The sequence below is a fragment of the Dendrobium catenatum genome, unplaced genomic scaffold (genome assembly GCF_001605985.2).
Source record: "Dendrobium catenatum unplaced genomic scaffold, ASM160598v2 fragScaff_scaffold_1023, whole genome shotgun sequence".
NCBI lineage: Eukaryota > Viridiplantae > Streptophyta > Magnoliopsida > Asparagales > Orchidaceae > Dendrobium > Dendrobium catenatum.
Window position 1 is genome coordinate 857,208 of NW_021319485.1, and position 26,152 is coordinate 883,359.

The window sequence follows — 26,152 nt, forward strand, 5'->3', positions numbered from 1 at the left end:
AGCATTAAGAAGATTGTTCCAAACGAAGCCTTAATTATTTTCTACAATAGCTTTTAAAAAAGCTATTTTCTCCATAACAACTTTATTTATAACCATCTTAATAAAAATTGTAATCATCTCAAACACTTAAAGGAACATCATTTTCTGATATGGAAGTTTCATAACAAAAGTGTTAGTCCATATGAGGTTAATGATACACCAAGTGTTAAAGGATTACTTACTATGAGCTGTAGTGGATTGGGTAGAAGCAGAAATGGAGATGGAACAAGAAAATGCCATTTTTATTCAATTCAATAGGATTTGGTGCATTCTTTGCCTAGCAAACATGAATAGGTGGTTGAGTGGAGATCTTCAAACCAATAAGAAAACTAGTCACCTGGAATCTGTAGCTTTTTACCCATTAGAGGAGACGGACATGGAGAAAGGGAAAGAAAAAGCATAGATGCAACAGTATTAGTCAGAATCATTTGAGGGAGAAGATCTGATTGTGCTCATTAGGGAACATATGCATTAATGGTAGTCCCAACAACCTGATTTTTTATTTTTCTTAGCCTGTACTCATTAACCTTTTGAATCAATCTAGATTAAGGACTCCTTTGCTTAAAGCAGCTTTCTAGTAACAAAATTTTAATTTTAAACTGAAAAACTACTTTAAGAAGCAGTAATAAAGTCATCCCAAACAAATTGTGTTAGGCAGATTTGAACAAGTACTCAAAAAATCTAAATGTTTTTTCACTCAAAAACTAATAATAAATAAAAAGCTGCCCCTAACAAAATCTTAAGCACTTAATAACCCCCACTTAAATTAAGTAACACTGGAACTTCTTAATTAACTGATTTACCTATTTCATATCAAATTCAAATCACATATATCATCTTATCATTTTCAACAATAATAATATATATTACATGTAAAATATACCATAAGTACATTATCAACATATTTTTTCCATCAAATACAAAATAAAAAAAAAAGTACATTATCTACATGGGCGCATTATGATATGCAGCAAAAAAAATTCATCATGCTCTAAACAATATAACGATTAATTGAACTCAACAATTTATAAATGGGGAGAAAAATTAGTTTAAGATAATACAATTAAAATTTGATAAAAAAGGAATTTTAATTTATTAATGCTATTTAATGAGAATGCAATACAAACTATTCAATAATTACTAGATTTGTTTGAGGTGACTGGTGGTTGCAGCATTCATAAAATCAATGGTAAAATTACAACTAAAAAACAATTTATATATATAGTTTTTTAAAAATTAATAATAGAATTATAAAGTGTTGAAAAATTAAAAAAAAAATTTGCATTACTTAAACATGGAAAAACAAACTGGACAAACAAAAAATATATAAATAGCAAAACTTATGATCATGCAATAAAAAAACTGTAAGCAGTACGACTGAGTGGCTAAGCTTTCAACAATCAGTTAATAAGGCAGCAAACTCAAAGAGAACGAGAAGATTCATTTTCAATTAAAAGTTGAACTGAAAAATAGATGTGGCGGTGACCAAACAGGATCAAAACAACATCACATGATTTATATTCCATGAAAGTTTGGGGAAGAAAAAGTTCGAAATTGTAAAAAAATCTAATTGACAAAACGGGCACCCAATAGAAAAGAAAGAACACAAATCAATACTTGATTGGCGCAAGGATTTCAATTTCAGAACCAAGTTTCTCTTCGGCTGTCTTTTCAGCCTTGGAGCGCAGCTTTAGCAATTGCTTCTTCCTCTCGTAAGCAACCTTTGCACGCTGCTTCCTCTTCTCTTCTAACTCCTGCAAGCCAAATAATGAATGGTTTTTTTTTTCTTTAGTAGCATACAGTAATGTTCATTATTAGATCTCGACAAAATATTATTCACTTAGAAATATGATAAATTGCATTTTAGAAGAAGCAAAAACATCCTGGTTTTAAGAGAGGCGTTCTATTAATTGTCAAATTTCACTCACTTATGATGAGTAATGCCAACAGCCAAGGGCATTATATTTATTCTTGGAAATCATTTTGACCATTACCTTAAGATTTATTATTTCTCCTCCTTAATCCTCTAACACTAAGCTCACTTATTCATTGGATGCAATATTTAAATCACCCAAGTCAATTACTTTACATTAATAAAAGAAATCAATTATTTATTTAATTTAATAATTCATTAATTCATCCTTCTTAGTTATATTGCACATCAATCTAAACACTCTCATTCCCACAATACTTAATATAACTATTATAGAAAAGTAGAAAAATTTTTAAAACTACTTTGAATTTTATTGCTTGGTTTTGCATAAAGTATGAAACTAGTTATAGACATCTCTAAAAACTTAAAATGAAAATAAATCAAAGCTACTAAAAAAAGAAAAAAAAATCCTCAAGAGGGGGCACTGGCTAGAATATGAAGAGAAGGCACATGAATTGTAATCTAAGGGGGCATAAGAGTATTAATCCAATAATTAGAACCCTTAATTTGTGCATTTAATGATCCCTAACAATATTGGTTAATTTGTGGATCTGACGATCCTTCGAAAATTATCAATAACTTAGAATTGCCCAATGCTCAAATCTATTCAATATCAATGTCTTAAATACAATCGCTTGAAAGTTAACTTCAAGTAATCTTGATATCTTCTTATAACCTTGATATCTTCTTATAACCAAGTATCTTGAAGCACTTCACAATTTTAACTACCATACATATCAATGGCATAAAATTGTATGCCATGACGTATGGCGTAGCGTGGTGTACTCCTAGGCCATTTGTTATGTCGCAGTTCATTTGCTCAAAATAGAATGTACTATCTACACCAGACATGAGCAACAGCGAAAAAGCCACATAGCATGTGCTATTTTATTTTAAATGTTTAAAATTTAAATTAAATATTTGTGTTTATATTTATTAATTCATCATATGTTTAATTAATTGATAGTGCCTTAGATACTGAATTAACAAGTACACACATGATCCAGGCTCAATAAGGCAATCCAAGTTGGTCTTGGACGATATTGATAAATTAATCCAAGCTTGGCTTTGACAACCTCAAGAAGGCAATCTAATCTAAGCTTCCAAAATCGCATATCATTTTCCTCTAGAGGCGCATTCAAACCTCAGGAAGGCGATCCAGACGACTTTGTGATCTCGAGATCGTTATCCAGGTGGGTTCGAGTCTTTGGCAACCCATATGCAACCACCTCCCCTACTGCCCATGCAAGAAGAAACAATACCTATGTTCTCAAGGCAAGCATTCCCTTGTGGCTATTTATGAACATAAGCCCCTTAGCCACATCCAAGCAGTCCACATCATCTATAACAATTTTTTTTACCCACACTTCATTAACACAATTGATGCCCGTTACTTCAGTTGTTTAAAATGGAAATTATTTTGAGTGAATGAGGTATTGATTACTTTAGCTTAAGCATCACTTTAGTTGTTTTCATTATCATGATAGTTTATCTTTAAATGTTGTGCACACTACACTGTGCCCTATGTGCTATGCTCTATAGGAAACTTTGTGTCATGATGCATCATTTGTAAAACCCGAAAATGCCGTCTAAGACCTCGCACGCTTTTCAAAGCGCCGCGACGAGGTTTAAGTGAAAATTTCGAAGTTGTCAGATTTCGACGGGAATAATTTTAGAAAATAGACCGTAAAATTCTGATCGTTTTCATATATAGAACCTATATTTAATTATGAGTATTTTGAGAATTATGAATTTTGGAAAGTTAGAAATGCCAATTCTACCCTTAAGGTTTGTTCATGCATGGGTTGTTTAAGTGAAGGCATAGAAGTCTTTTGGCATATCCCCTTTCTCCCTAAATGAACTAACCGAGACCGCCCATCCCCCATTCGATCTTTTCGCCCAAACCAAGCGGAGAAAGAGGGGAGAGGGCGCGGGTAGAGGCGGCGACGGGAGCTTCGGGCGGCGGTTTCCGGCGACAAATCTTGGGGAATATTGTAGGGAAGATTAAGAGAAGGCTAAGGTAAGTGTTTTGCAAGTGCTTCCCTTCCATTTTCATGAGTTTCTCTAAAAGAATGAAATTAGGGTTTTTAGGGAAACTTGAGTTTTTCTTTAGGGTTCCTTTGAGAAAAGTTTATGGAAGGATAGTGTGATGTTTTTAACCCTAATGTGGAGTATTTTTGTAAAAGTATGGATTTTGAAAAATAGGGTTTTGCTTAAAATTTATCTTCTGAAAATGCCTTCACAAAAGATCTTTTTAAGGGTATGGGGGAAGTTTTTTATGTGAAGATATTATAGGGTTTAAGCAAAAATTTTGAGTTTAGGAGTTTAGGGTTGCTCTCTAATGAAGGAATTTTTTATCCTTATGGTTTTTATTAGGGTTTGGGAGGATTTTAGAGGCTACCTTATGGATTTTGTTTGAAATACAAAGATTTTCTAATTTTGGATTTATTTAAATTCTGAAAATTAGATATATTTATTTACAATGTGAGAGTAGGAAAGGTGTTGCATGCTTAAAAGATCTTAGGAATGTTGACTAAACTTTAATTGAGAGAGAATGTGAGGGGCTTTATAGAAAAACCAATGCTTGATGTGTTAATTAACTACATGCTTTGCCTAGGGTCTATTTGGAATGTGTAATGCGTGTAGGGATTGATGTGTATGTTTCTTTTAGGTGTTGGACAATTGGGGAAGAGAAGTTTGTAAGATTCTTGGCGGATCACGTTCCTTTGAGGTAGGTAAATGTAATGCCTTTAAAAATTAGAAGAAAATGTATTTATTTTCCTCCAAAGCATGTTTTACATTATTATGCAAGCTCTAGCGTTCTTCAATCACATTGCTTATATATTCTTTTATGCTTTAAGTATCATGTTTATGTTTCTATGATTGCTTAATTGTTAAGAACTCCTTTGGAAATGGTTTAGAGACATTTGAGCTTATGCTTGTTACCATACATAAGCCTTTACTTATGCGCTAACTCACATTGCAAGTTCATCTCTTATGTAATAGTATTTTAATGCTTCGTTCTTTCTAAAGTGATGAATCATGGTTGCATTTGACTCTTTTCTTTCCTCTTGCTATCATGAAACCATATAGCACATTAGGAGATAGTTGACCATATGCATGAATAAGAATCTCCTTATGAGTAATTAAAGAATGAATGTATGTGCTTGTTGATGCGGAGGTATCTTTGGTAAAGGGATGCTCTTCCGAGCATTGGTAAAGGGATGCTCCTATGAGCATTGGTAAAGGTGGTTCTTATGAACCAAATGGAAAAGGAATGGCCAATTATGTTGTACCTGATCAGTACAAAAAAGGATACCTCTGAGACGGGTGATTATAGATATATGTTACATTATGCCTATGCAAAACTTCATGATTCAAGAAAAGCATTTCATGCGTTATGATAAGTGATGGATCATAAGCTCATTTAAGGAAAATGTTTAATGGGTCACACTGAGGCATACTATTTAAATTTATGATTGGTTCAATGTTCTTTTTACCTATAGTATTTTCATTTATGTTCATCTACTCATATTGTTTTCTCTAAATTTTATTTGGTAAAGCATTTGCCTATTGAGTTTTAAGACTCACCCTCGTTGTGGGAAATACTTTTCAGGAGGATCCAAAAGAGGGGGTTAGATGACTTGATCAGCCACCGCGCATCTACCGTCGTAGGGAGACGACGGGTGGCAGGGTTCTTTTGTTATTTTGTTGTTTTGTTGATAGATGGTAATAGTTGTAGACAAGATTTTGGAGAGATGTACTATTGTTTAGATTCCCATTTTGGATGACTCTCTTTGTACATAATTATTTTGATTAATGAATGAAAGAAAAAGAAAAGGTTAATGTTGGAAAATTGTAGTGGCTCTTTCTATAATTGTTGATGTTTCAATTGATGTTATGTTAAGTTTCTTTTAACTTTTACGTCCGACCTCTGTTCCCGCCTCGCATTTGCGAGCTAACCGGGCCGGGTCGTGACAAGAGTGGTATCAGAGCAAGGATTTGAGGATATTGATTTTCATAAAAGAGCCGATAGGAAGATCTTATAGGTTAGGGTAGGTATAAGGTGGCTTGTGGTTATTTAAATGGCTTAAGATTGCTTTGTTGCTTTATGTCTCAGGGCTGAGGAACCAGAACTAGATGCCACTGATGGCAACACAGGGGAGGTCAGGAGGGAATTGCCATCAGTTCTAGAGCCTCAAGGCAGTAGCATTAATGCTACTTTGGACTCTTTTACCCAAATGATGGCGGCTATGACGGGGATGATAAGAATACAACAGACCAACTCAAGCTGGAAGTAGTGGAAGTGCTCCAATTGACAAGTATTTAAGTTATTCCAGGAACATGAAGCCACCATCAATTTGTGGGAGGTGGAGCTATAGAAGCAGAGGACTGGTTAATGGAAGTTGAGAAGATTTTGGAGGGATGCTATGCCCTCAAAGGATAGGAGGGTAGCCTTAGCTACTTATGCCTTCAGTGGGGAGGCAAACAGATGGTGGAGAAGACAATTGGAAGAAACTTTTACTGGGAGATCTAGCAGTCAAATCTCATGGGTGGAATTTGTCAAAGTGTTTAGAGATTGGTATGTGCCAATGACTGCTAGGAGAGCAATGCAAGATAAATTTAATAGATTGGTACAGGGAGATAAGACTGTTGCAGAGTATGAGGCTGAATTCACGATGCTATCTAGGTATGCCTCTCATCTGATTCCTAATGCAGAAGAGAAATGCCACCGTTTCCCTTTGTGCTTGAGGGATAGCATTAGACAAGCGCATTGGTTGCTTTGGAGATTGAAGATTACTCTAAATTAGTTGAAAAGCACGGAAGGTTGAGCTTGATTATCAGAGTGTTCAGAGAAGAGAGACTTCCAGAAGAGGAAGAATGAAGATAGATCAAGACCTACCCAGTCTTTTCATTCTGGAAGGCCCAATTGGAAGAGGTTTAAATCCAACTTTTCAGAGAGTAGCACTTCTACAACTCTATGCATTAAGTGTGGGAGAACCCATAAGGGAGAGTGCCTTTCTGGCACTAATACATGCTTCTGGTGTCATCAACCAGGGCATATGGCAAAGTCTTGTCCCTCTTTAGGGACAAAGACAATACTACGAGGCCAGAACAGGAAACACTCTTCCTCAGAGGACAGTTGGCAGGCCAAGAACTGTAGAGTCTACTGGATCTACCCCATCACAAGGCCAAGCTCGTCCACACAGTTCAACCAAGAGTTTATGGAAATGTCACAACATGAAGCAAAAGACTTCTGATGTTATCAACAGGTATGGACTTTATTTAATGTTAATGAATTCCTTTATGCTTTTTGAGTAAAACGAGCTTTATGTTATGTTATATGCATGATATTTAGGAACAATCTTGTTTGTAACAAGCCTGTTAAGGTGTTGTTTGATACGGGAGCATCATGTTCTTTTATTTCTGAGGGATTTGTTAAATCTGTTGGTTTGTCTTCTTCAAGTTGCCCAAACATTATCAGTTTCGATGCCTATGAGACAATGTATGCGGGTGTAAATGTGGTAAACGTATTTACTGTCACCCAGAATTTGGATATACATCTTCAACACAGAAAGGATGGAATATGAGGCAGAGGCGAAGATAGGTTGGAGCTATACTGAAGGAAATTATCAAGTTTGATAAATCCTCAGTAAATAAACATAAGCTCAGAACAAGACAAAGTAAGCAGAGGTGCCTTTAAAACAAAGATTGTCCTAAATAGATGCCAAGTTGATATGAACTACATCAACAGCAGTTTACAAAATTAGCAAGAAGTGGAGATTCATGTAGTTAGATAGTCCCATACCTGATGCAGTAATCATCGGGCCTTTTGCTCAAGTATCCAAAACTTTGTTGACTGTGGACACTTGCCTTGTGAGGGTCCAGTACCTAACTTTTGGCACCCTTAGGAGTTTGCGCAAGTGTATGTCCAAGAGGGACAGACTGCATATGCCCGGTACCACAAGAATGCAGATTGTGCAGAAAGTGCAAACTCTTGTCAATTGGAGCACTTGGCCACTACTCCCAGCTTGAGTCTGTGTATTCTTTATAATCCCCGGTCATAGCCGCCCATATTGGGGTAAAAGAGTCCAAAGTATGCATTAATGCTACTGCCTTGAGGCTCTAGAACTGATGGCAATTCCGCTCCTGACCTCCCATGCTGTTGGCCATCAGTGGCATCTAGTTTCTGGTTCCTCAGCCCTGATACATAAGCAACAAAGCAATCTAAGCATTAAATAACACAAGCACCTTATACCTACCCTAACCTATAAGATCTTCCTATCGGCTCTTTTATGAAAAATCAATAATCCTCAAATCCTTGCCTGATACCTACTCTTTCACGACCCGGCCGGTTAGCTCGCAAATGCGAGGCGGGAACAGAGGTCGGACGTAAAAGTTAAAAGAAATTAACATAACATCAATTGAACATCAACAATATAGAAAGAGCCACTACAATTTTCCAACATTAACCTTTTCTTTTTCTTTCATTCATTAATCAAAATAATTATTACAAAGAGAGTCATCCAAAATGGGAATCTAAACAATATACATCTCTCCAAAATCTTGTCTACAACTATTACCATCTATCAACAAAACAAACAAATAACAAAAGAACCTGCCACCCGTCGTCTCCCTACGACGGTAGGTGCGCGGTGGCTGATCAGTCATCTAACCCCCTCTTTTGGATCCTCCTGAAAAGTATTCCCACAACGAGGGTGAGTCTTAAACTCAATAGGCAAATGCTTTACCAAATAAAATTTAGAGAAAACAATATGAATGAGATGAACATAAATGAAAATACTATAGGTAAAAGAACATTGAACCAATCATAATTTAAATAGTATGCCTCAATGTGACCCATTAAACATTTCCTTAATGAGCTTATGATCCATCACTTATCATAACGCATGAAATGCTTTTCTTGAATCATGAAGTTTTGCATAGGCAAATGTAACATATATCTAATAATCACCGTCTCAGAGGTATCCTTTTTTGACTGATCAGGTACAACATAATTGGCCATTCCTTTTCCATTTGGTTCATAAGAACCACCTTTACCAATGCTCATAGGAGCATCCCTTTACCAATGCTCGGAAGAGCATCCCTTTACCAAAGATACCTCCGCATCAACAAGCACATACATTCATTCTTTAATTACTCATAAGGAGATTCTTATTCATGCATATGGTCAACTATCTCCTAATGTGCTATATGGTTTCATGATGCAAGAGGAAAGAAAAGAGTCAAATGCAACCATGATTCATCACTTTAGAAAGAACGAATGCATTAAATACTATTACATAAGAGATGAACTTGCAATGTGAGTTAGCGCATAAGTAAAGGCTTATGTATGGTAACAAGCATAAGCCAATGTCTCTAAACCATTTCAAAGGAGTTCTTAACAATTAAGCAATCATAGAAACATAAACATGATACTTAAAGCATAAAAGAATATATAAGCAATGTGATTGGAAAGAACGCTAGAGCTTGCATAATAATGTAAAACATGCTTTGGAGGAAAATAAATACATTTTCTTCTAATTTTTTAAAGGCATTACATTTACCTACCTCAAAGGAACGTGATCCGCCAAGAATCTTACAAACTTCTCTTCCCCAATTGTCCAACACCTAAAGAAACATACACATCAATCCCTACACGCATTACACATTCCAAATAGACCCTAGGCAAAGCATGTAGTTAATTAACACATCAAGCATTGGTTTTTCTATAAAGCCCCTCACATTCTCTCTCAATTAAAGTTTAGTCAACATTCCTAAGATCTTTAAGCATGCAACACCTTTCCTACTCTCACATTATAAATAAGATATATCAAATTTTCGGAATTTATAAATCCAAAATTAGAAAATCTTGTATTTCAAACAAAATCCATAAGGTAGCCTCTAAAATCCTCCAAACCCTAATAAAAACCATAAGGATAAAAAATTCCTTCATTAGAGAGCAACCCTAAACTCCTAAACTCAAAATTTTTGCTTAAACCCTATAATATCTTCACATAAAAACTTCTTCCCATACCCTTAAAAAGATCTTTTGTGAAGGCATTTTCCAAGAAGATAAATTTTAAGCAAAACCCTAATTTTCAAAATCCATACTTTCACAAAAATACTCCACATTAGGGTTTAAAAACATCACACTATCCTTCCATAAACTTTTCTCAAAGGAACCCTAAAGAAAAACTCAAGTTTCCCTAAAACCCTAATTTCATTCTTTAGAGAAAACTCATGAAAATGGAAGGGAAGCACTTGCAAAACACTTACCTTAGCCTTCTCTTAATCTTCCCTACAGTATTCCCCAAGATTTGTCGCCGGAAACCGCCGCCCGAAGCTCCCGTCGCCGCTCTACCCGCGCCCTCTCCCTCTTTCTCCGCTTGGTTTGGGCGAAAAGACCGAATGGGGGGAGTGGGGGGTCTCGGTTAGTTCATTTAGGGAGAAAGGGGATATGCCAAAAGACTCAAATGCCCTCACTTAAGTAAATTTTGCTTAAGAAACACTAGGGGTAGAATTGGCATTTCTAACCTTCCAAAATTCATAATCTTCAAAATACTCATAATTAAATATAGGTTCTATATATGAAAACGATCAGAATTTTACGCTCTATTTTCTAAAATTATTCCCGTCGAAATCTAGACAACTTCGAAATTTTCACTTAAACCTCGTGCGGCGCTTTGAAAAGCGTGCGAGGTCTTAGACGGCATTTTCGGGTTTTACAATTCTCCTCCCTTAATAAAAATTTGTCCTCGAAATTTAAGCCAAGCTTAAGAAACCATACCTTAGTAAAAAAGGTGAGGATAGCTCTCCTCATCTCTGATTCTTCTCCAAGTAGCATCTTTCTTAGTTCAATGCTTCCACATAACTTTCACATAAGGATCTCTCTGCTACGAAGCTTCTTAACATCATAAATCTATGATCTTTTCAGGCTCCTCTACAAAAGTCAGATCTGGTTGGATATCTATAGCTTCAGTACTGATCTTCTGAGCTTCATCTGCAATGTATTTCCTCAAAAGAAGATATGTAGAATACATATTATGTACTCCACTCAAATGGGAGGCAAAATCAATCTGTAAGCCACACTGCCAACTCTCTCTGAAATTTCAAATGGGCCAACATACCTTGGACTCAATTTCCCAATCTTGCCAAATCTCTTCACACCTTTCATGGGACTCACCTTGAGAAATACAAACTCTCCAACCTCAAACTCAACAAATCTATGTTTGGCATCATATACTTCTTCTGTCTATCTTGCACAGCCTTCAATCGATCACGAATCAACCTTATCTTTTCAGTGGCATCATCTACTAAATCAGCTCCAATAATCTTTCTTTCTCCTGCCTCAGCCAACATAAGGAGTTCTGCACCTCCTTCCATACAAAGCCTCATACGGTGCATGCTATACTTGCCTGGAAGCTAATTGTTATAAGCAAATTCAATCAATGGAATGTGTGTCTCCCATTTGCCACCAAAGTCAAGAACACATAATCTGAGTAGATCTTCTAAGGTCTGAATAGTTCTCTCCGACTGACCATCTGTTTGAGGATGAAAGGCTGTACTGAAAGTGAGTCTAGTGCCCATTGCCTCTTGAACCTTCCTCCACAATCTAGAGGTGAATCTCCCATCTCTATCTGAAACTATTGATCTAGGTACACCATGAAGTCTAACGATCTCATTAACATAAATACTTGCCAATTTCTCCACAGCATCAGATTGCTTGACAGGCAAGAAGTGTGCTGACTTGGTCAATCTATCAATGATCACCCATAGAGCATCATGACCAGTTCTGGACCTAGGCAATCCGACCAACAAAATCCATAGATATGTCTTCCCACTTCCACTCTGGTATGGGTAAAGGCTGCAATAAACCTCCTGGCTTTTGGTGTTCAACTTTCACCATCTGACAAACTGCACATTTAGCCACAAACTCCGCTACACTCCTCTTCATCCCTGGCCACCAAAAGTATTCCTTCAAGTCTTGGTACATCTTGTTACTTCCTGGGTGAATTGTATAACTTGAATAGTGAGCTTCTTGAAGAAATGTCCTTCTCAAATCTCCAACATTCTGGGATGCAAATTCTGCCTCTATACCGAAGTAACTCCTCTTCATCAAGCTCAAACTCTCTACATGACCAACCTTCACCAAATTTAAGACTTTCTCAAATTCTGCATCTTGAGGCAATGATTCCCTTATCCTATCCTTCAAGTTGGACTGACAGTCATCTGATTCAAGGCCAAAACTCTGCATCATTGGGTGAACTACAGAAATCTCCAACTTCTCTAGATTCTTACCAACTCTTGCTGTTGTGTAATCATCCAACTGGCACTACTAGAAGTCTTCCTGCTTAAGGCATCTGCTACCACATTTGCCTTGCCTGGATGATACTGGATATCCAAATCATAATCCTTGATAAGCTCCAACCATCTCTCTGCTCAAATTCCAACTCTTTCTGTGTGAAGATGTATTTTAAACTTTGATGATCAGTAAATACTTCACACTTCACCCCATACAAATAATGTCTCCATATCTTCAGGGCAAAAACCACTGCCGCTAACTCCAAATCATGGGTTGGATAGTTTCTTTCATGGTTCTTTAGTTGCCTTGAAGCATAAGCAACAACCCTTCCATTCTGCATCAAAACACAACCCAACCCTTTGTGAGAGGCATCACTATAAAGCTGAAAACCATCCGTCCCTGACGGAATGGTAAGCACTGGAGCAGTCACCAAACATTGCTATCATTCGCCTTTGACAAATATATGGTTAACTACCAAACCTTATCTCAAGTAATATGCTCATTTATATCCCTATTATTTTTTAATGATATATCCATCTATAACATATCCAACGTAATAAATTCAATATCATCCAAATTAAATCTCAGTAGCATATATTCAATGTTTATTCTATTAACTTCAAAATCCCGTCTTTTAAATATTTTTCCCATTGTTCTAACATATCTCTTATTTCACAAATATCTCACTAGTTAGACCTTCACTTACAAAAAACACACATCAAGGCACCTTACTTTAATTACCCTTCATAAGTACCTTCATAACCAATAATAAAAATATTTACTCAATGTTAATCATAAATAAAACCCAATTATAACTGAAAATTCCTTGGTCACTCAAGAAATTCTTTTAACACTAATCAAAACTCCATTATGAAAATGTTTAATAACTTCAACATGTATTTACATAATTATTTATTTTTTAATGTGCATTGAATCAATTTTTATGGTAGTCACTCATATGGCTTCTCAATGTCAATAAATAAACAAAAAGATCATTTTTTCACTTCCTATACTCTTCTAGTGATATTCAAAACACAAATTTGATTTCATAGTAGATATTCCTAGCATGAAGCCAAAATGATTATTTTCCAATAATTTGTCATCCATCTAGTTTAAAATTATATTAAATAGATTAATTAATCAAACCACTATAATGTTACTGATAACTCTTTAAAACTCAATAGATATATTATATAAACCTAAATATTACCATCATGCATATTTTTTAAGAACTCTACGTCACCTTTTGAATTAATTTATTATTGACTTATTATTATGTTGATTATACCCTTCTAAAATAATTTCATTAAAATTTCATTTATTAATTTTTTCACGCACTTCAAATTTTCCTTGATATCTTTATTTTTAGATAATATCTTATTATATTCACATCTAAAACAGCTAACTTGATCAAAATGTCCAAACCTCTTATCCATAACATAACTTAAATATTATATATATATATATATATATAACTAGTTTTGCTTTTTTCGATCATTATAAATTTGATGCTATTCAATTTAAATTTTTTTCTTTCTTATAATAATTATAATCCCGAGAATCAATATTATTAATTTTTTCCCTCTTTATGTTAAGACATAAGATATTTGGTTCAACAAGTATAATGGTAAAGAAATACCCCGTAGTTAGTTCCCACCAATAAGCGCAAGTTTTTGGATTGAAGATGAATAAGATCAAGTGTATCAAAGCCAAATTAGCCTCCCTTTGGTCATTACATGCTAACAAGTGCCAAGCTGATATTAGGCTAGAATCAAATATCTAATATGAAAGTGGGCTCACATAGGTCTTGGTTCCTTTTAGCATGAACAAGATAATTTCCAGAATGGGTGACACCTACAACGAAGCAGTGTGATTGAGGTGGCTCTTTATGTATACTAGTTAATAACATGGCAAAGCTTTCTAAGAGAAGTGATTGCTTATATAGAGAGCTCTCATGTGAAGAAGAGATTGTTAATTTACATGAGTATTTGGTTTATTTCCACAACAGATACTAAAACAAAAGTACAAAATACCATGTCATTAATCCATAAAATGGAGTTAAAAACTGATTTATTAAACCTAACTTTGTTCTCCCTTTGGTCTATACTTTCTAAAACTTTAAAAGAACAATCTTTATATTAATAACAATTTCATACCTCCTCGCTTAGCCACCAATTCTCATTTTCAAAAAACAATCTATTTTTATATTATCATAAGACTTCTGATGTAAACAAGCCCCCCGGGACCCCGGTAAACAAGCCCCTCGGTTCCCCTTTGCTTTTGTTGTTGGTTCCCGTTGCTGCTCTTGGTTGTCCCGGTTCTCCTTGTGGTTGTTCGGTTCTGCTCTTGGCTGTCCCGATTCCCCTTGTGGCTGTTCGGTTCAACCGTACCTTTTTTGCTTGGGATTCCTCCTTGGCTATTCGGTTTCTGCTGTGCCTTTTTCCCAAGGGTTTTTCTGTTTTTGGGTGGTTGTTTGGGTGTCCTTTGGGCTGCTTCTTTCCTATTTATAAGAGCAGATTTTTGTTGTAGAAAAAATGTTAGGTGCTGATTTTTGGAAAAGAAATATGAGGATTTTCTCTAGCTTGCAAGCTAGCTTATTTCCCATTCATCTCTATGAATTCGTCTTCAACTTCTAGCCTATTTCTTCTCTCCACAAGTTACCATCTCATTGTATCTTTCTTCTCTAAAATATATAAAAGTTGTAAGGTGTCGTTGTGTCTTATTTAATTTTATTTGAGTTTGTGTTTGTTAAGTATTTAGAAAGGAAGCGTTATTTTGCAAAATTTTGGTTGCATCAACTTCTATGATTAAAGGATTCATGTCATGATTATTTGGCACATTTTATGCTGGTTGTCGACTACCTAATGCAATCATCTACTTTTCTCATCCAGAACTTGGGACCTAACAACAGAAGTGTTGAAGTGGAGGAATGCATTGGGCCTGTTGTGCGATAGAAAAGTAACCCTCAAACTTAAGGGAAAAGTATATAAGATGGTGGTGAGAACTACAATGCTTTATGGCATAGAATGTTGGCTAATAAAAGAGAAGCATAGAATTAAGTGTTGCAGAAATGAGGATACTCGAGTGGATGAGTGGCTTTACTCTCAGAGATAGAATGTGAACAAACATATACGTTAAAAGGTTAGAGTAGCTCTAGTGGCAGATAAGATTAGAGAGAATCGTCTTAGATAGTTTGGTTACATAAAACGTCTGCCTTCTAATGACTTGGTTAAGAGAGTATATGTATCAATTTAGGCTATGTTAAGAGAGGTAGAGGTAGACCCAAAAAGACTTAATTAGAAAATATTAGAAATGACCTCTTTTCATTAGATTTAAATGAGGATTTGACTCACAACAGGACACAATGGAGAAAAAATATTCATGCAACTGGCCCCGTGTAGTGGGATAAAGGCTTGATATTGTTGTTGTTGTATAAGACTTTTATGATTCTTCTGAATAGAAAACCATTCAATTTATCTCAAAATAAATTTAGTTGAACTAAAGAATTATAATTTTCCTCTTTTCAGAACCTATCTTTAAAAAAAATAATTTATCAACTTTCAAATTCTATCAAATGACCCTAGAATAATTAATTGATAGCTTTAAAGTCCTAAAATATATATATCCATATCTACAATTCTATGATGCGTAATCAAACTCTCCGAATGAATGGATTTATAATCGTTGCAAAAACAAATTCTTTTCTTAAGTTAAAAAAAAAAAAATCTTTTCTAAGTAAAAAAGTCTACTTATAATGCAGGCGGTACCACTTTTGAAAATAACTAAGTATTCAAAGTTTTTTAAAACATGTATTCACTACCGCAAGGTCACAAGTTATTACAAATAGTTTTGCTTCTCCAATGTATTAATATATCCTATTTCATACTCTCCTCATAACTAATCATACTATAATATATTATGTTCATTTAAGTCACCTCTAATATAAATCATTCTTCTCAAGCCTTAGTAGTAATATTTCATCCATCTATCTTCTAATCCAACATTGAAGAGCATAAGCAACAATAACATTTATAATATCCTCATCAATAATTATCATATTAACAATCACACTATCAATAACTTTATTAGCCACAAATATTTTTAACTAGTCACAATTCAATACAAACCAACATTAATATTAATTTAAATATAGTACCATATAACATTGCCCAATATTCCTTATATATTTTTTCATTTAAATTTAATATCTTGTAAACAAGAAATATTGGTTCTTCTTCAAATAGATGACAAATTCTTTTTATTTTGAATTGAAATATAATATTCATTTTTAGAAATAGTGACAGAGCTACATCACAATAGGAATCCACGATTTAGCTGGTTGGAGTTGTATTTGTGGAGGCTAATTCTAAATTTATATTTGCTATTATTGATTTGTCATTTGTAGCCTCTTCTATCAATATATATGTTAAGGTGTCATATTCTGAGGGGATTTTTTTATATTGATTTTACTTTCTTGTGGCCAGAAAGAGAGGGACCCTAAAACTTTTGCAAATAAGCAGACTTTGGGTATGCATGGTTATTTTTATTAGGGAACAAAAAAAGCTTCATATGTCATTTCATTTATGTTTATCTGGATTGCATTGGGCATGGTTGTTCTGGAGGCTTGGCTCTATCACAAGAATCATTGCATCATTTTTTGGCAACAAAGATAGGTTGTTCTTGGGAAATGCCATTATATCATGGAGCTGATGTAACAATGGATGATATATTCAGTCGTAATGATTTGGCTCAATTGCAAGCAGATTCAAATTCTAAACCAACAATTTCAAACAATGCAGCCACCATGTAACAATCAGTGTTCAATCGTAGACTACTAACAGTGATTTGGTCAACAATCCATTTGCTTCAAATCAAGATCAACTACAAGATGTTTCTCATTGGTGGGAGGCAGGATTCAAGATTGATATTCTAGAATTCTTTTGGGGTCTGCCATGTATCGCTCATCAGTACTCTCTCATGTAATCAAGTGCAAGCATGGTGGCAAGAACAAAAATCTACTCATGCTTGTGCAAGTAAGCTGAAAATTACTTCATAGTTCTTCCATATAGTTATGAACACAAGTTAGTCCACAACATATTTGATCAACACTTCCAACATCTCCGGCAAGGTTTCCATTAGGTTGATGAGTATAAAACTGATTAATTTCATTTTCTTGTTTGAATAAAAATTCTTGAATCATCCATTCAGCTTGTGGTGTGATAGATTGGAGTTCTGCATCTAACATTTCAAGGTGTCCACAACATATTTGATCCTTTGTCCATCAACGAAGCAGATCAGCCTGCATTGCAAGTTGAACGTCAGCTCTCTCAGCATTCAAAAGATGCACTTCCTTTCGGACAGAGCCAACATATAGAGAATCTACCAGCTGTGCCACCTTATTTCAATGTTTCCCTTAAGCTAGGGATAGGTTCTGCTAATCCCCACCCAACACTGAACCTCAAATGCTTTAAGTGTGGTGAATTGGCTCATAGGTTTGCGGATTCTAAACCGAAGCAGCAAATAATGTTGGTGACTGATCCTGCACAAGAATATGACTGCTGCTTTTAGTGATGAAGAAACTGAAATTATTGAGGACCGTCACAATGGTGACATTGTTTTTATTAGACCTGTCAATATTGGACCCGACCCGAAAACCCGACCCGAACCCGACCCGGAATTTTCGGGTTTGGGTTGACCCGAACCCGGGTTCGGGTCCGGAAAACCGACCTGTTTGCAGAAACGGGTCGGGTTCGGGTTGACCCGACGGGTTGTCGGGTCAACCCGAAAACCCGTTTATTTTAAAAAAATTCAAATTTCCCTGCCCCGCTCACTGCCCCTGCGCTGCCCGCCAGCCCCGCTGGCTGCCCCGGCCCCCTGCGCTGCCCGTTCCCAAGGCCGAACTGGCCAAGCCAGTTCCATCCGCCCGACTCCACCGCAGTGCCGCTTCCGCACAGGCGCGTCACGCGCAGCGTCTCGAGAGGCGAGAGTCCGTCAGTCCGAGACGGCGAGACTCCCGAGTAGTCCCGACTCCCGATTCCCGAAGCCGGCCATTTCCGCGTTCCGTCCCGAGGCGGCGAGGCTAGGCGGCGGGCGGCCCAGGCCAGTTCGGCGTCGCCGGCGTCCGCAGATCCGCGTCGGTGGGTCGGGTCGGGATGACCCGAACCCGAAGCGGGTCGGGTTCGTGTCCAGAAAATTGACCCGTTTGCAAAACCGGGTCGGGTCAACCCAAACCCGAATAATACTGGGTCAGTTTCGGGTTCGGGTCAACCCGACCCGTAACCCGAAATTGACAGGTCTAGTTTTTATACTCATCTTGTTGCAAACATTATCCTTCCAAAGGTTTTGGATGGTTTAGCACAACGTTCTATGATTTTTCAATCCATTTGTACCATTAATGGCAAAAAATGTCATTTTATTATTGATTTAGGGAGTTGTGAAAAATTGTTAGTTGAATCTGAGCTAGAGAAACTTGACCTTCCTGTTCAATCTCATCTAAAATTGTGTAAGTTATCATGGCTAAGCTAAGCAGCAGGAATTACGATCTCTCATCAGGCTTTGGTTCCTTTTGATGAATTCTTCTAGGGTGTCGTACCAAGGGATGTGTGTCATCAACTTCTTGGTCGACCATAGCAATTTGATCGAGTGGCTATTCATGATGAGTGAGCTAACACAAACCTACGTATTTCAAGGACACAAAATCATCTTATTACTTTAAAGTAACCCATTGGCCGTAACAAGGCCCATCTCTGGCACAAACTTAATGTCTCCCAATCCCTTTGAAAGAACTGTCAGAATCCAATATTGTCTAAATGTTTATCAATAAGTTCCAACATAGACATGTGCTAAGCGAACCAATCATTCAGCCTCTATTTGATGAGTATCATGATGTGTTTCCAACATATTTGCCTAATGAGCTGCCTCTATTTGATGAGTTTTATGATGTGTTTCCAAAAAGGATGGGTCATCGTTGTTATGTATAGACAGCCGTACAATAAATAAAATCACACAGTCGTGCAATAAATAAAATCACAAGCGTTAACATTTTTCTGTTCCCTGCTTATAGATGATTTATTGCACCAACTCAGCATTGCTGAAAATCATTACAAAGTCGAATTTAAAAAGTGGATATCATCACATTTATATTGATTCGGGAGATGAATGAAGGATTGCATTCAAGACACAAGAGGGCTTATATGAATAGCTTGTCATGCCATTTGGTCTTCCTAATGTACACTTTTATGTGTGTTTGCATCAAGTTTTTCATCGTTTCATTGGCAATTTTGTGGTTATTTATTTTGACAATATTCTTGTCTATAGTTCAGATCTTGAACCTTATATGCAACATCTACGAGATATTTTATTTCTCAGTGTAAGGAGAAATTATACGCCACCATTCAAATGTGTGCTTTCTCCCTAAGCAAATGAAAATTTTACGTTATATCATTTCTCAAAATGGCCTTGCTACTTATCCATCTAAGGTTATGGCAATTCAATAATAACCACAAGCGAGAACTCCTGATGTTTGTAGCTTTCACAAATTTGATTCATTTTATCGTTGATTCAATGCACATTTTAGTAATATTATAACCCCTTAATTATAGAGATTCTCAAAGAAAAATCATTTGCATGGACTGTCTCCACTAGTTTTGCCTTTCAGTATATCAAACATCTACATACAACAACTCCTATACTCATTTTGTCAGATTTAACAATTTCCTTTAAGCTACATTTTGCATCAATCTGATCGACTACTAGCTTATTTTAGTGCCAACTATGCAGGTGCTAAACTTCATTCCAGCACCTATGTTCTTGAATTTTATGTGGGTCGGAGTTCGTCAAACATTGTTGTCATCACTTGTTTCATAGGACTTCATTTTGAGCACCGACAATGAGCTGCTAAAATATATTTACGAATCAAGAAGAAGTTCCTATAGACAAACATCATCAGCCACGTATCTACAAAACTTTACATTTGTTATGAAACATAAGGCTGACCGGGTGGAGGATACTTTGAAATGCATATTTTAGTTCATGCTTTCAAATTTATTCATGATTTATATAGCAATGATCCATCTTTTTAAAAGGTTTTGTTACAAACGCATGCAAATATCACTTTCAATTTCTTGTTTCAAGAAGAATTTCTTTTCAAAAGGCTGCAATTATGTATTCTTTTGTATAGCTTATTCTATAAATTTTGCCATGGATTACATTAAGGCTATGTTGGTAATTATCGCACCCTAAAACAGGTGCTGGCTCATTCCTATTTCAAGCTAACCATGTAAAAGGAGATGGAAAATTTTATTGACCATTGTTATTGATATGTCATCAAAAATAGCCTTTGGAGCACAAATCTTGAAGCATATTCAAGTTGACAACTTCCAAATTTAAATTTGGGACCATCCGAAATCCAATTTCAACAAACTTATAGTCAAATTGAACATCTCAATGAGACGAGCAAAACAACAATAAAATAAATCCAATCAGAGTCCAAATGGGTCCAAATCAGTGGCTTGAAACACATTTAAAAGCTCCAAAGCATTAATTGGATGACCAAATGATATCCAAATATGACATGTTTATAATCAAATTGAACAATTTGATGAGACGAATCCAACATGCCCAAGATCGCTTAATTCTGACATCATTAAGGCACTTAAATGCTAAACAAACACTCCATAATTGAAGGAATCAGTATGGGTCGTCCGATGGAGCACTCCAAATTTACCCTAGATCTTCTACATATTTATGGAGCATGCCACTCTCAAAATCTATAAATAGATCTCTGAATCCCACATGGAAAGAGGCTAATACTTTTGGAGGCTTGAACCTGAGGCTAGAGACTCAATAGAGCTCTGAGGCTTGAAGAATTTCAGAGCTCCACCCCATCACCATCATCGGTGAACCCTCGCCACTAGTTCGCCGCTGTTGGACCACTATCTAACAATCGTCGTCGGACCTTCGTCTAACAGCCACATTGAGTCTTCATCTGACCTCCATCAACCGTCGACTACAATCCATCTAACCTTCGTCGCCCACCAAGTAAGGTCCCTTTGATCTTTGTCTCCCGCCAACTACGATCTCTCAGACCACCGTCGTCTGTCGCCTACGGTTGCCAAGACCATTGTCGCCCACCGAATATAGTCTCTCCGACCTTCAACGCCCACCGACTGTTATCCCTACAACCACCATCGCCGACCGACAACAGTCCCTTCGACCTCCATCGCCCGACGATTATGGTCCCTTTGACCTCTATCACTAATCACCTGCCAACTGTGGTCCCTCTGACCTCTATCACCCGACAACAATCCCATCAATCTTAGTCGCCCAACTGTGATCCTATCAACCAAATGAACATGCCAACGTTCTTTTGAGAAGAACAATCATGTCATTAGATTCTTCAAACCATGTAATGTGCTTTATATGATGAAAATTTGCTACATTGAGCAAAGGCCTTCCGCCGAAGAAGAGCATCATTTGTAATCAACTACAAATACTAGTTGAATCATTTTAACTGGGCTAGGACTTTTTATGTAAAAATCTTGGAACCAATAATGATGATGAAACCAATCATAACTTTTCTACAATTCATATCTAAAAACTGCACCAAATATGAGATATGCATAGTTACCACCAAAATTAAAAGGTTAAATCTCAAAAGCAGAGGAGTCTGAGATGATAATTGGAAGAACTTATGCATAGTGTATTGTAACTCTATAGTGAGCATTATCAGCAATTCCAACATAAATCAATCTTCCATAATAATAGCATTTCGAAATTGCAACCGGCTAAATTCCAAACCGTAACACCCCTCTAATTATCAAACACCCTAAAAACCACGCTCACAATCTTCTACCTTGCTAGTAACCAAATTCCTAATCTTACCATCACAACTCCCCTTCCACAACCTACTCTAACTATTGCGTCATCACCCTTTCATTCTTTGCCTCACTCGCCCCTTCCATCAGTGTTGCCTAAAACTTCACTTATCGCCCTAGTCCCATCCCATTCCATCCAACCATTTAATGTGCTTTACATGATGCATATTTGCTACATTGAGCAAATGCCTTCTCCCGAAGAAGAGCATCATTTGTAATCAACTAAAAACACTAGTAGAATCATGAATCATACTACAATTCATATCCAAGTACTACGCCAAATATGAGATATGCAAAGTTACCACCAAATTAAAAGGTTAAATCTCAAAAGTAGAGTCTGAGATTATAATTGGAAGAACTTATGCATTATGTAATGTAACTCTATAGTCAGCATTATTAGCAATTACAACATAAATCAACTTCTCTAATAATAGCATTTTGAAATTGCAACTAACAAAATTCCAAACCATAGCACCCTCTAATTATCAAACGCCCTGACCCCCCCCCCTCACAATCTTCTACCTAGCTTATCGCCAAATTCCTAATCTTACCATCGCAACTCCCCTTCCACAGCCTACTCTAATTGGTGTGTCATCACCCTCTCATTCGTTACCTCACTCACCTCTTTTATCGTTGTTGCCTAACACATCACTCATCGGTCCAACCCTAGCCCCCATCCCCATCCCACCCTACCCCACATTGTCTTATCAGTAGGGGCATAAGGTTGTTTAAGATCTATAACATGGATAATAGAAGATTGCTGACTAAGGGTGATACATAAGAGTTAATGCAACATCTAACCAAATAGGAAAAATATAATTTCATTGCATGCACTTTACATCCAACCAAACAATTTAAAATAAACAAAACAAACTACATTTGGGTAACAAGATACATGCATTATAATACATCTAACCAAACAGACCCTTAGAGTAATGAAAGGATAGTTGATGATTTGGAAGTGGTTGATATGCTGAAGAGAGTGTTACCATGAAGGTCGCATTGAAAGCATAAAGATTTTTTTTCTGTTTTGTTTGCTTAATCAAGCCAGAATGGGTTATATGCTCAAATTCACAATATTGAGATAAATATACAACATAAATTAACCAACATGATGGCATTTCATCCTTTCATTATAATAGCCAGGACCGTTAAAATACCATCAGTCTCAAAAATGACTGTAAAGCACTACCGTGCCCAAAACTCACCTTGATAGTATCGTAGTAGCCCCATCCGACCTCACTGGACAGCCTGCCCAAAAGGCAGTACTTGTGACCTGGCTGGAGCCTCAGAACCCTAAGAACAACCAAATCCCCAGAAAAGCACAGCAGCGAAGCGCCGTCAAGAGCTAATCAAATTTAAGTATCAAAATAAAAAGAAAAAAAAACTCACTTGAGCGCATCAGGGATCACCATCCTCTTCTTCTTGTCATACGGGGGCGGAATGCCCTCATAGGCTTTGAGCCTTCCCAGTGCGGCAGCTCCTCTCTTAGTCTTATGCGGAATCATTCTATGCAAAAGACGAGATTTTTCTTAAGCAAAAGAAACCAAAACGAATAAATAAATAGCCTAAAAAAGGGAGTAGAGTATTCACCCGCGAATAGTTCGCCAGAGAATTTTAGCGGGAGCACGGAAGTGGATCGGACCATGAGATGGCTTGGTGTTCATGCGCTTGCGAAGGAAGCGTAGAAACTTCATCTTCTGGCGAACGAGGCCCCCGGACATGCAAATCTCTTCGCAGCGGACGACGACAATGTGCTGGCCATTGAGTAGCTCTTTCGCCACGATCGATGCCAGGCGGCCGAGCATGTGGTGACGGGCATCCACCACAATTCGCCGCTTGCTTATCGCCGATCCCGATACCATTTCTTCTCGCGCAAGCGTCGCCGCCGCTAGGGTTAGGGTTTATGCTTGGGAGCCGAGCTGCTTCCCTGTCGCTACAAAGACAATGGGTATTTGGGTTAATTGTCAAACCTTATACTTCTTAACTTCACGGGCTGGGCTTTTTGAATGGGTTTTTTTTCTCTAAGTGATAATACTAGAATGGCCTGTTGGCTGGCAAATAAAATAATTAAGGCTTTATTAGATTGTTCTAATAAAAATAAGAACATCAAGTATTTTAAAATTTATTGTTTATTTTCATAAATAATTTCAATTTTTCATATAATAATATTACATCATTTCAATAAATCAAATTAATCAAAAAATAAAATTTGCAAATATCTTATCTTATCAATAGATTTATAAATAACTTATATATTTTTAAATATTAAGATTATTGGTTAAAATAATTAAAATATTTTGATACATATTGGCCCTAAATGATTTGATTGAATTTGAGGGAATAAACTTTATGTTGAAAATTTTTTATATTTGATTTCAGAATAATTAAAAGAAAATAAAATTTATTTTAAATACATGAATTATTTTTTTTCAATTATAATTATTTAGCCTGGTTGAGTGAAAATTAAGAATTTTTTTATTAAATTATATATTTAAATCACATATCTTCTGTTTGAAATAAATAAAAACCTAATTTCTTATGCTTAAAGAAAAAATATAAAAATATTTTCCATTTAATTTCAGATCAATCAAATAAGTGAGCACAAATTTCTCTTTAGCCTGACAAATGGGTGAAAATAAATTCCATTTCAGTTTTTTAATCATTTTGATTTCTTTTTATTTTCTCTCTTTCAAATCATCTAAATCAAGCTAAGCATTTGATATATCATCAAAAAATTCATCAAAAAATTCATCAACAAAGTATAGATTTTGATAAAAAAAAAAAAAAAAACTTTATGATTGACTTCAGGATCACCTCAACTCTGAATTCATTAGACTTATAATTAAATTAAATATCTTGATGAGACAAACATAGAGACATTAAAATTTATCCAAGATGATTCCTAAAAACCTAAATCAAGTGTTTCAATCCTACTTAAAAATTTCAGACATTAATTGGATGACAAAATGATTCCAAATTTTGTGTGCTTAATATCACAATAAGCAGTTCAATAAGAGAAATCAATTAAGCTTAAGATCACTCGATTCTAAGAACATTAGAACACTTAAATATTGATAAAAAAAACATTTAATAAGAGAAATCAACACATGCCATCTGATAGATTTTTTAGGGATTTTGGAAAAAAAAAATAAAAATAAATGACACTCTTAAAAACTATAAATAGACCCATAATATTCGCATAAAAAGGAAGCTTAAACGTTCACTTGAAAATTGGAGAGAGATTGAAAATCCAGAAAACTCTAGAACCTTTCTTGATGTTCGATATTGATAATCACCACCAGTAATAATTGTTTCCTAATAATCATATGAACTTCATAACAACGCCATCATCATCCAACTGCACTTACTCGACCACCATCTCTCATCTACTATAGCTTCATCACCATCACCCAATAGCTATTGTCCAACCTTCATCACCATCACCCTCCACTAGTTCTCAAATAATCTCTACTAGAAATGTAGAAGACCAAGATAGCTTTTATAACTTGGTAACTCCATCTTATCTAAATTGAGAGGTATAGCTGACTTCTATAATTTTGGTTACATGGTAGATCATTTCAACTAGGTTATGCCACGTGATTTTTAAAGTTTTAATGTAAAAAATTTGGTGTCTCCCATATCACACTTTTATTTTGCGAATTAGATATTTATGTAAAACTAAGTTGTTAAAATCTTACTATACCCTTATGAATATTCTGGCACACAACAATTTAAATATATAACATAACAAGTTATGTTTCTTGCTCTAAAATTCAATTAATTCATATTAACATGAAATAAGTTGAGGTGCCTAAAAATGCCACATTCATAGAGTATTTGATTAAAATTGTCGCACTTTAAGTAAAATCATTCATAACCCACCCAAGAAAAAAATTATAGTAAATGTTGTTGCTTGTTATAAAAATTGTGGCTAGGGAGATTAAGTGTATCATCATATATTACATGAAGATCTTGCATACACAGAAGTAATGAAAG

The 26,152-nt window shown here is 35.9% G+C and overlaps 1 protein-coding gene across 1 annotated transcript; it reads right to left on the bottom strand.

Annotated features, from left to right (window-relative positions):
* Positions 1–1,460: 1,460 nt before the first annotated feature.
* On the bottom strand, positions 1,461–24,108 carry LOC110096785 (60S ribosomal protein L13a-4). The gene is made up of 4 exons (XM_020822867.2): positions 23,747–24,108; positions 23,546–23,662; positions 23,362–23,449; positions 1,461–1,793 (listed from the first exon to the last, which is right to left on the bottom strand). Exons 1-4 carry the CDS (start codon positions 24,016–24,018, stop codon positions 1,650–1,652), a joined length of 621 nt encoding a protein of 206 aa, XP_020678526.1. The 5' UTR covers positions 24,019–24,108; the 3' UTR covers positions 1,461–1,649.
* Between the last annotated feature and the right edge of the window lie 2,044 nt (positions 24,109–26,152).